This window comes from Dipodomys ordii, unplaced genomic scaffold (assembly GCF_000151885.1).
Source record: "Dipodomys ordii isolate 6190 unplaced genomic scaffold, Dord_2.0 Scaffold24, whole genome shotgun sequence".
In the NCBI taxonomy this organism is placed as follows: domain Eukaryota; kingdom Metazoa; phylum Chordata; class Mammalia; order Rodentia; family Heteromyidae; genus Dipodomys; species Dipodomys ordii.
In genome coordinates, this window is record NW_012267240.1 from 16,743,567 (window position 1) to 16,755,368 (window position 11,802).

Below are 11,802 nucleotides of genomic sequence, written 5' to 3' on the forward strand. Positions count from 1 at the left end.
ATCCTGCGGACTCCGTCGCTGGGCCGCGAGGGCGCGCACGACAAGGGCGCGGGGCGCGCGGCCGTGTCGGACGAGCTGCGCCAGTGGTACCAGCGCTCCACGTCCTCGCACCGCGAGCACTGCCGCCTGTCGCACACCAGCTCCACCTCCTCCGACAGCGGCTCCCAGTACAGCACCTCCTCCCAGAGCACCTTCGTGGCACACAGCCGGGTCACCAGGATGCCCCAGATGTGTAAGGCCACGTCAGGTGAGAGGGCGCGCCCCGGCGGTGAGGGGGGGGAGGCGGGGTCCTTAGACCTGGCGGGGATCATCCCTAAGGGGGGGGTGCGCTTGGATGTGCGGGTGGCAGGCCGACCTAGTCGGGCCCCCTTTGTTTTAGTTAGTCATGGGGCTTGAGCTCAGGGTCTGGAGCTTTTCTGCTCAAAGCTAGCACTCTGCCACTTTGAGCCACTTCTGGTGTTTAGGTGGTTGCTTGGAGATTTGGGGGGGGGGGGTCTCATGGCCTTTCCTGCCCAGGCCGGTTTTGAACTTCAACCCTGGGACCTCAGCCTCCTCCTGAGTAGCTAGGGTTACAGGCGTGAGCCACCAGCGCCAGGCTCAGAAATCTAAGGGTGCTGGATGAACTCCGTTCCCAGGGTTTATGCAGCCCGAGGTGACCACTCTATTCTGGTGAGGAGGGATTAGAGGTTAAACAGGCAAGCTACAACTCTGCCAAACCGCAGAGGGCAGAACAGAACCAAGTGAGTGGATCATGGAGGTACCATGGATTTTATGGTCCTGCAGCCTTCTTCCCAGTCCTCCTTCCTCTAAGTACCGTAAAGCAGTGTCACAAGGCTGAGGCTGTAACTTCCGTGTACAGCTGAGCGGCAGGACCATCCATGATACTACCAGGGCAGAGATAGAAAAGCTTATGTCCTGTCAACAGCACTCCTCAAGATTGGCCGCCAGTCTTTTGGCATGTGTTAAAAAAAAAACGTTCGAGAAGCCATGTCTATGATTGAGGAAAAGGATGCCATTTCCAAGAGAGCAAAGACTGCATCTGCTGGGATTGCCATCCACCCCTTCCCAGAGGACTCCTGTGGCCCGTCAGTAAATGGGGAGTCATATGTGGCTGAGCTATGAAGGTGCTGCCCATTTAGGCAGTGTTAAAGTTAACAAATGGCAAGCTGAACACCCCTCAGAAGTCTGCAGAGAATAGGTGGAGAATCTCTCTGGCAGCTTCTCTGTCCCGGGAGCCCCAAGGCAGAGGCTCCTGCTGTCCAGAGCAGGCATTCCTGCATGAGCTCTGCCAGGCTCTCCCTCAAAGGGCCTTTGCTGCCTTTACCATAGAAACCAGAGCCCTTCCCGGGGCTTACTCCCGTGGCAAAGCGGGAACTTGGGGTCCCAGATCAGCCCAAATCAGAACGGAGGCACCTGGTTTGGTGGATGTACAGAGATGTTTGTGCACTGTGATTGTGCTGTGGGGTCACCAAGACCCTGCCACAGGGGCTGTAGCCTGAATCCCTGGCAATGGGGCCCCATGCTCAAAGGTGCAGAGGCCACGTCCCGAGCTCCTTCACCTGGTCTCAGCCATGTCCTCTCCCTCTTTCCCACTCCCTCCGTGTGCAGCTGCCTTACCTCAGAGCCAGAGAAGCTCGACGCCGTCCAGTGAGGTTGGAGCCACCCCCCCGAGCAGCCCCCACCACCTCCTGACCTGGCAGACGGGGTGAGTGTTCCCTCCCGGCTGCGCCTGGCTCTTCTGCATTCTAGGCCATGTCTGAGCATTGTCAATGGGAGACCCTAGTGATGCAAGACATAGGAGCAAGCAAGTTAGCAGGGCTCATTATGGGGAACATGGCTTGGTTTCCAAAGAAACTTCATGAATCACTCACTGACCCCTTCTACCTCACTCCTCTTCTTTATGGGGGTGAGTTCTGTACATATGCTTTCACAGTAGGTCATGAACCCCACCTTCACCCCTCCTCCCCAGAATGTGGGGAGGGGAAACAGGAAGTATTGCATTCCTCTGGTCAGAATTCCAGACAGACATCTGGCTTGGGTTCTAATGATAACCCAGGCCAACCGGAGGTGCCAGGCCAGCCCTCCCTGAATGGTGCCCCAAGCATCTGGCACATGCTTCTCAGTACATCGGAATGCATCTGATGGAGAGGGCTCTGTCTGCACTGAGCACTTGTTCTTTATGAAGAAGTAAAGCAAGTCAGGTGCCTTGAGACCTTCAAGTAAAGGCTGGGCACAGCACAGTAGATGAAAGCAGGAGCCAGTTCTTTTTTTGGGTGGTGTTAGGTGTCCTCCTTGAGCGTTATAACCTGTGGCCGGGTAGGACGTTCTCACCCATGCCTCCAGCAGGTGTGAGTGACCTGCTACCTGCTCCTGTCTCCAACTTCAGCGAGTTTCTGCTCTGCTGGAGACTGGGGAGGGGTGTCTGGAAAAATCTGATTGCTGGCTGGGAGATGAATCTCCAGTGTCGAGCAGTGAATTTACCGGGGCTTCCCAGAGCCTTCGTTTTGGATGGAGGGACTGCTCACACTTCATGAGCACTTGCTGGGAGTTCACAGGCTTTCTCAGTTCCTAGAATCCAGGCTGCATGCATTGCGGCAAGGGGAAATATCTGGATTCTTTGGCTTTAGGGCTGAGGCTCAAGGAAACTAAGTGCCTTGACCCCCCGAAACTTCTTCCACCCAGCTGGTGGATCCCAGACCAGAAGCCCGAGCTTCACCCAGCCCAGGGGCAGAAGCAGCAGGCTGCTGCCACAAGCCCTCCTATTAGGTGATTGACAGATGGTTTGACCACCCCTGCCTCATCCCGCTCTACCTCTTAATCCTAAGAGAATGTATTGTCTACCCTTGCTACTTAGGTATGTTTGGTAGTAGCTACCCCTGTGTCTTTATTATGAATCATTTGCAAACTCACTTACATACCATCTTCACTCCAGCCCTAGACTCTCTCTGAACAGGGCTTACAGTCCAAGAGTCTCCCCAAGATTAATTCCCAAGAGACAGCCTCTGTCTCCCTTCAGGGGCTAAACCATCTCATCCAAATAGGACACTTCTCTCTGGATCCTCCAGCACTTCCAGATCATGCCCATCTTGCCTGATCCAAATATATGCCAGTGTGTTTGACTATAGGCTAGGATTTACAAGGCTAATCACTTAAGTTGGACCTTACTTTGGTTTTTGAAGTCAGCTGTTTTGCCAGATTGGATTGAGTGATTATTCACAAGCAATAGTTGCTCTCTGAAGATAATGATTTTTTAAAAAAAATAGCATGCAGGGAACACTGCCAGTGCTACCTACCTTCCCAAAGCCACACAAATGGGGATGGGCCGTTCTGTATTGCTTACGTTGTCACTGACACGTGGGTGATCAGTGGGTCCTTCCGGTGTGCTAATGAGCTACTAATCATGTGTATCAAACGCCTCTTTCTAACATAACCTCTCTTCTCTTCCTCTTCTGCTTTCCTTTGTTCAGAGAAGCAACAGAAAGCTCACCCATCATGGATGGGTCTGAGTCTCCAACTCACCAAAGTACTGATGAATAGAGGTATCGTAAGGGAACGTTTTGTTCTTACTGCCCATGAGTTTGTGATACCAGGTGTGCTGCACATGTGTTGTCACGGTTTCCAGAAGGAAACATCTGAGTGGAAGCCATTACGTCTTCTCTCTAGACATTTGTATGTGTGGTTTTTATCATCAGATGTTTGATATTATTAATGCTACTTCCTAGAAAGATTCCCAATTAAGTGTCCGTGAATACTTTTCAGTGGCTCCGTGAGCAGTGTTGGACTAGTGTGTCCAAGTATCAAGGTAGATGCACCTGAGATCACATCGCTGCATTTTTGAGTGGCAGCTATGTATTTGTACAGATGCTATAAAACCCTGTCGATTAGCTTCATCACCATCACCACCTCCACCACCATCATTACCATCACCACCTAGGAACTCATTAGAATGAGCCCTTGGTACCATCCTGGCTACTAACTGCAATGCCTGTTGAAATTTCTAAAACGCTGCTGTCCAGGGACTTTTAATTGCATAGCATTGAGATCAGCATTTCTAGAAATAGGAGGATGCCATGCAGAGGTAGACAGAATGCTTTTGGGGTACGTTTGTTTGGTGGTATTGAGGTTTGAATTCAGGGCCCTGTGCTTGGCTAGGCAGGCACTCTACCGCTTGAGCCATGCATCTAGCCATGTTTTTTTTTCTTTAGCTGTTTTTCAGAGTCTCACATTTTTGCTTGGGCTGACCTTGAGCCTCTGGACATCTGTCAACTGGGTAGCTGGTATTACAGACATGAGCCACCATGCCTAGTCTAAAATTTTTAATTTGGTCAAAATAATGGAACCTTGACTCTATATAAGATCTTAGTTCCAGAAGGTCATGTTCAAGGCCACAGTTCACAAAGCTATTAGGGGACAGGCGTGCATATGTATTAAGTGCTCCAAGAAATAAAACCAAAAATGTTAAAAAAAAAAGATTCAGTGATGAGAGCAATCACTTTTTCAAGTGCTGAGTAGCTAGGATTACCACTGCACCCAGCCTTCTGTGTAAGAGCAGTCTTTTTAAATAGAAAGGATCCATTTTTTTCCTTCAGTATAGTGTGACAAAATAATGTGCTAGAGGTGCTGGAAGTGGGCACTTCAGAATTAATTAGGTTTGAAAGATTACTGTGAGACTGTGATGGAGAAGCTGGAATTTAGAAACAAGTTCATGTGCAGCCGGGTGGACTGGACTCAAGAGGGCCTTGTCACGTGACCCTCTCTCTACCCAGTCAGTTTTGTAAACAGTCATTTTTAGTAAGGCATAGTGATAAAGCGCAGCTCAGAGTTTAGAAAGGATAATAAGTATGAAGTGTACACTTGCAGAAGCAATTTATGACTGTTCTTGGAACTGTACATTGACAAAAATCAATTCATACAAGTAATTGAATTTAATTGAAATTTCTCCACCCTTCCTCCCTCATACACACATCAATCACTCCACCTCCCTGTCAAAGCAGCTGTAAAACACAGCTGACTGAGGATCATGAGTTAGAGGCCCTGGCTTAGCCATTGCCCTGGATCTTACCTGGTAAAGGGCATTCCATAAAGCCAACAGTAGACTCAGAAGTTCCCTTCTGGGTGGCAGAAAAACCTCCCAGGTCACGTGCCAGGGGACAACTTAGTTGATTTCCCCAGGGACCAGGTAGTGCTTCCCGGTTTGCGTTGTTCATGAGGGCTGCCCACTTCCTTGGCCCGCGGCATCTTCTCTTAGCATAGGATTGATTTGTATAGACTGAGAAGCTAGGGCTTCACTGAGCCCCACCAGAAAATACAATGCCAACAGGTTCAGCCACATTTCCAACCTTGAAGGCTGCCTGCTACATCCTTCAGAAATGCTGGAGAATCTCTTAGAAATACTTCCTGTGGAACATCTGTAGAGTGGGTGGATATGTATTTCCATCCAACTTCCTCTTGTTTTTTCTTTTATTCCTTCAATGGATACACTTTAGTCAGAAAATAGTACACACATTTCAGGCCAGTCGCAAGTCATGCTGTAAGCACCCCTTCTCAGAAGAGGTAGAGACCGGGGAAGCTGTAGCTGTCACTCTGTGGCCCTTCCAGATTCCATCTGGGACAGCCACTGGGCAGCCCCTGCCCCACCACAGAGATCTTGTTTGGTCCGTTCAATGATAAGGAGTAAAGAGCTCTACAATTTAAAAACAAACCTGCCAGACCCACAGATCTGTGTGTTAGCAATACAGGGGTCTCCTTAATGAGGCACAGGTGAGCATGTGGTCCAGCCACTCCCCCCCCCCACCCATTAACTGAGTCTCACATACATTGTAAACTGCATGACTTGCTGCCTTGTTTAAATGCTGCTGTTTGAACTCAGTGAGCATTGAGCTTCTGCTCCATGTAAAGAGGATTTTCAGTTCCTCTCAAGCGCATTGTATTGTGACAGAGGTCCTTTGTATTTGTGGTGCAAACTATTACCTATTTTTTTTGGGGGGGGGCCTGGTCATGGTGCATGAACTCCAGGCCTGGCACTGCCCCGAGCTCTTCAGCTCAAGACTAGCACGCTACCACTTGAGCCACAATGCCACTTCCGCTTTTTTTTTTTTTCTGGTGGTTCACTGCAGATGAGAGTCTCATGGACTTTGCTGCCCAGGCTGGCTTCGAACCGTGATTCTCAGATCTCAGCCTCCTAAAAGTAACTAGGATTATAGGTGTGAGCCACCAGCGCCTGGCCCATTTTTTTAAACTATCAGAGTTTGAGCCAAAAACTGTTTTGAGGAGATGTTACACAAAGAGATTCAAACACAATTGATAGTATGAAGTTATGGAAGATTGTGTGTTGTGTGGGCATTAATAGGTCATGAAGTTTGAGCAGTTCTGAGTAAAACATGGTAATACAGGACTTTAGTGTATCTGTGTTTAGTGTGTATCAGTGTTCCTAAAGGCCAGGTCCTCAAACTTACTTGTCCAGAGAACCTTTGTTTCCTCAGAGCCTTCACAGGTCTACTTTGAGAAATGCTGGCGGAGGTAATTTCTAAATAGTCTATGAAGTCTAAAGGGAAATTTTGTCCAAAGATAGATCCATATCACAAACAAATGTATCCACAACGAATTTCTCTCCAGAGTTCCTATTTCAAGGTGCTAGTAGTATTCATTGCCTAGCAAACAGAAATCAATTCAATAGACTTAAGCATGGAGGAGTGAATCAGCTGATGGAGATGGGGCCCGCCAGTACTCTCCTCCCATGGCTCTGTTTTCTGCTCCTGTCAGCCTCGTGCTTTCAAAGCTGCCTGGCTTGGCCTTTGCCATCTTGGAATTGATGCCTGGTTGGACTCTACATGGGAAGCCAGGGTCACAGGTCTATCCAGGAAGAAGCGGTAACCTTAAAGAGATACTGGCCTCCAGGGGGGCAGCTTGCAATTCTCTCATGTTGGGCTCAAACACCTTTCCCATTAGAAGTTCTCAGTCCTAGGGTGGGTGCAATAGAATCGTCCACTTACCATCCAAACTCAGCATACCATGGCAGCATCATAACTAAGGGCCTTTTATTCCTTTGATTCTGGAGCCACATTTAAGGAGTTAACCCATTGTTTCCAGGGCTGCAAGTACAAAAGTGGCATTAGAATCCACTAGAATGCCTGATGCCAATGGCTCACACTTATAATCCTAGCTACTCAGGAGGCAGAAGCCTGGAGGATCATAGCTCAAGGCCAGCCCCGGCAGAACAGTCTTTAGGATCCACCTCTCTAATTGCCTAGCAAAAATGCTGAGGGTGTCCAGCAAGCAAGCCAGAGCAAGGCCCTGAGTTCAAGCCCTAATACTAAGGGAAGGGGAGGGAAAACCACCAGGATACAAACAAACCTTTGGTATTTTCTAGCTCTCATGGACTTTTTGGACTAAATGAAGAACATTCACAAAGTACAGACACTAGCTGGGAATGTGTGGCTCAGTGACAAAGCGCGTTAACCAAGAATTTACAAGGCCCCAGAACCGTGTCATTCACTTGCTCCACAGAGCCCAGTAAATGTGTGATTCTTCTGTGAGAGCTGCCTCAGGAGGCTGTTATGCTACCCTGTAAACTCGCCTTGCTTTGAGCTCCCCGCCAACCATGCCCGCCTCTTCCCCAGCACTGGGCACAGGGAGCTGGTTTAGGGTAGTTGGTCCTTGATAATGGACCCTCGTATTGCATATTGCCATCAATCTAGCCATGTGACGACAACTTGATGTTTCACAATCACCTCTACCCATCCCAACCAGTCATGCCTACCTGTTTTCTTGAGAAGTCTTTCCTTCTTTGCTTTCCTGTATGTTCTATTGGCTATTTTGGTGCCAGAGGTTAAAGCCGAGGCCTGGAGCTGCGCAGCTAGCCCCCTGCTATATGTTTTAAATAAGTATTTTTCCTTTATAATCACAAAAACAGATTGTTTAGAATCCACAGAATTGATTTTTTTTTTAATTAGAACTCAAATTCAGAATATCCTGTCAATCTGACTACAGGGAAAGTCACATATTTTAAATGTTTTTTTTTTTTCAGGACAGAATAAAAAATAATCTACCAGAAAAATCAGGTTCCCCTTTGGAGATGGATGTCACCCCCAAGGCCTGCAGCCCCAGAGAGCTCTCACAGAGGGTGCATCTGAAAATCACCTGGGAGAGGGTAGAAAGCACCCCAGGCCCACCCCAGCACACACATCCCATTTCTACCAGTAGCAACCTCAGAGCTCAAACAGGAGCATTTTTGAGTCTCCCGGGTGATTCCAGGATGGGCCGATGTGAGAGCCACGTTGGGGAAGAGCAGCTAGCTCAGTTTCCCAAGGATTCCAAAGCCCTGTTGTGAGACCCTTGTGGTCTCTGGGTGCCTCCTGTATCCTCGGCACCCTCGAGTGCCAGGCTTCGTGCCTTCTGGGCAGGGGAGACCATGGTGAGGGAGGGTCCACATCCCTGCGTGCTCTACCTCTAACCCTGTCGTCTCCTCCTTGAACCCCCCACAGGAGCTACACTGACAGCTGCTTCCTGGATTCCTCCCTCTATCCAGAACTAGCTGACGTCCAGTGGTACGGGCAGGAAAAAGCCAAGCCCGGGACCCTCGTGTGAGCCAGCCCGATGCCATTCTCTGTCACCTCACTGCCTCTCATTTGCCTTACCCAGACGCACTGTCACCTGCACCAGCTTTGGCCCTCAGCACTTTTTTTTTTTTGCTCCTGTCTCCGCAATCCCTTCAAACCCTCAAATACCTGACTGAGGAGACATTCTGGAAGGTTCCGGTCCCACTGTGTGTCCCCCTGGCTCTCTTGCCCACAGAGAGCCAGACAGCAATCCTCAATGGCGCCTTGGTGGCTTCCCTCTGCCAGGCACTGTCCGGGAAGCCAGCATGCTTGAACTCCTGCGGACAAGTAGCCAAGGGAGAGAAGGGAAGCAAGATCTACATGCAGACAGCCGCTGCCATAGGCCCACCATGCCCTTCAAGGAGAGTGCCCCACCTTGTGGGGATCCTTAGTCTCCCCCAAAATCCTCCTAAGTGAGACAGCCTGCGGGGAGTGGCCATGGGGGGGGAGTGAGAGAGGAAATCTAGCCCTTCAGAGATGCATCGGGAGATTCACGATCAGTTCTATGCTGCCAAAGATTAAACACATGCAAAAACAAAAACAAACCAATACAAGGGGCCAAGAGGAAGACATTCTTTCTTCAACGAGATTTTAAACTCTGCACACCCCAAGTGAAAGCCAACTCGTAAATCGTGTCTTCAGTCCATCTCCCTTAAACATCCTCTTCCCCTTCTGAGAGAGAGCCGTGAAAAGTAGTCCCACAGGGTGGTGGCAGCAAGGCTTGGCCCTGCTGACTCAATGACTCCATCCATCTGGACACCAGGAAATCAGTCCTTGCAGGGAGCTGTGTATGGCAAGCCCTGGTCTCTGCCCAGGCCCTGCTTTCTTTCAGGAAACTTGAAGGTGACCATTGTCCAAAAGGGGGTTCTCTCTCATTAAAACCACTAGTTGAAGTATCCCCTGTGTTTTCTTCAAGGTTTTTCATTTGCTTTTCATTTTTATGGGAAACCAAGGGAAAAAGCACATTGCCATCCAGCCAAGTGTGTTTATGTGTCGTGGCTCATTTTTCTGTTCCTTAGCAGATGCGACTTCTGTGTGTCACTTAAAAGAGCCCAGCCATGCCCTTAGGTGGGAAGATTTATATGTGTCTACCAGCCGGCAGGCAGAGCAGGGTTGAAAAAAAAAATCAGCTCCTGAAGGGCCCAGATACTACAACCGTTAACAGTCGCCTCGAAGCGCCACCTTGGTTTGCAGCATCCAACCAAGGAAAAACGAGGAAGAGAACACGTGTGGGAGCTGCCGTTTACATGTGCTTTGAGCTATGCTCAATGCACAACCGGAAAGCCATCAAACTTCAAAGGCCTCAAAAAAAAAACATTTTTCTAATAACCAGTGCACAATCTTAGATGGGTGACTCAAGATGGCACAAAAGGTCTCTGTGGAGGAGGTAGACTGTGCATGATGGCGCAGGGGGGGTGGGGGGATTTTCTCATTTGTAAGGACTTCCTAGTCAAAAGGCATTTGACAGCCAGGAGCAGGAGCCAGGGTAAGGGGTACTTTTGTGGGAAAGCAGAACTAAAAGTTAGCTACCGTGTCAAAAGGAAAACCTTTGTTTTTCATGTCTGTGTGAACTAAGAATATCAGTAGACTCTACCAGACCAGGAAGGTGCAGAATGGACTAAGCAGCCATGATGCTCCCTCTGCTGTAGCCTGGAAAGTGCTGTCACTCAAGTGGGACATTCATACCACCCTGGCCACGGCCACCAACTCCTCTGCCATTTCTCTGTGGGCCGGGAGGGCAGGCACCCCAGCACTGCATATGGCTCGGTTGACACTTCCAGCTTGAGGGACAAAATGTTATTCCCAGAATGCTTGAGGAGTAAACCTGCAGGATAAATAGAAACTGGTTAGGATATGAAATGAATCTGGCACTTGAATGGGGAGGGGTAGTTATGGCTCTTATTTGGGTAATCAGAGCTTAAAATAGTTTGTTTTTAGATTACCTCCACCCACCCCTTCCCTTACTTGGAAATGTGATGCACGTTGGGTCATTTTCCTTTCTCTCAAAAGAAGGTACAGAGGGAATTCAACACAGCTATGAGCAACAGGTTAAAAAGTCAAGAGAGAAACTAGAGGTGGTGCGGTTACCTGGTTACAGGTTCTAGGACATGGGTAGAAGTCAGAAATAAAGTCTGAAGCCTGTTGGATCAAGCTTTTAGCCCAGTTCTAAGGAGAGGCAGAAGCTCTTCCAAAAACATGGGGTACACTTTAGATTAGGGCGGGGGAAAGCAGATGAGTGGAGTAGAAGCAGGAATTACAGACCCAGCAAACAAAATGACAGTCTGGTAGTGAAGAAGGAGATTGAGTCAAACAGGTTTTACTGTTTCGCTGTGTTCGGTTAATATAAAATGTACATAAAGTGACAGCCCTTTCTGGCCTGCCACGATGGTCGTTGTGGGAAATGCTGTGGTGATTGTATGCGAGCACTTACAAATTCTTTCTATAGCCCTATTTCTTTAAAACAAAATAAAATGAATTATGAAGCTCCTGGTCTGATATAAAAGCCTCTATTGGATTCTTTGGATACAATAAGAAATTGCCTGTTCAGCCAGGAGACTGGTGAAAAGACTCATACATCAGACTGCTGTGAGCCAGGTGGGGTTCTCATTTTGTTATATGCAGGTGAGTGTTGAAAACTGTTAAAATTCCAATTTGTTTTCATTAAGTATTAGTTTAGTTCGAAATATAGCAAACCTCATCCAGGTGCTATCCAACGACCAATTACTGCTTAGTTAACTAGGTGTAAAGTTTTACATATCCATTAATGTCAATAGTTTATTACAAGTTGTGTAAAATGGACTCTAGTTTAATAATGGGGGTGGGGGGGGAGATTAGGTTGCTCCTGAAACTGACTGTAGAGCATGTAAAATGATTTTACTGGATTCTGTTCAACTGTAATCAATGAGAAAGATGTATGTTGTAGACAAAGTTGCAGAATTAAAAAGAAATCTGCTTTTAATTTATTCTTTTTGTATTAAGAATTTGTATAGTACCTTTACATTTTGCAAAACAGTGTTGTCAACACTTATTAAAGCATTTTCAAAATGAAAAGATTCCTGATGCCTCTTGGACATTGTTTATTTCTATGTGGTAAGATGTTTGCTCAGGGGGCTGGGAAGGTGGCTCAGTGATAGAGCGCTTGCCTTGCATGCCTGAGGCCCTGGGTTCGATTCCTCAGCACCACATAAGCAAAAAGAAAAAAGCC

General features: G+C 48.1%; 1 protein-coding gene across 1 annotated transcript in view; it reads left to right on the forward strand.

Moving 5' to 3' along the window:
• Frmd4a (FERM domain containing 4A) overlaps positions 1–11,642 on the forward strand; it is a 288,454-nt gene extending 276,812 nt beyond the window's left edge. The window contains exons 23-25 of the mRNA XM_013014606.1: positions 3–247; positions 1,609–1,705; positions 8,484–11,642. Of these exons, the coding sequence (XP_012870060.1) occupies positions 3–247; positions 1,609–1,705; positions 8,484–8,586 (445 nt within the window). The 3' untranslated portion in view covers positions 8,587–11,642. The remainder of the gene's footprint in view (positions 1–2; positions 248–1,608; positions 1,706–8,483) is intronic.
• Positions 11,643–11,802: the final 160 nt, after the last annotated feature.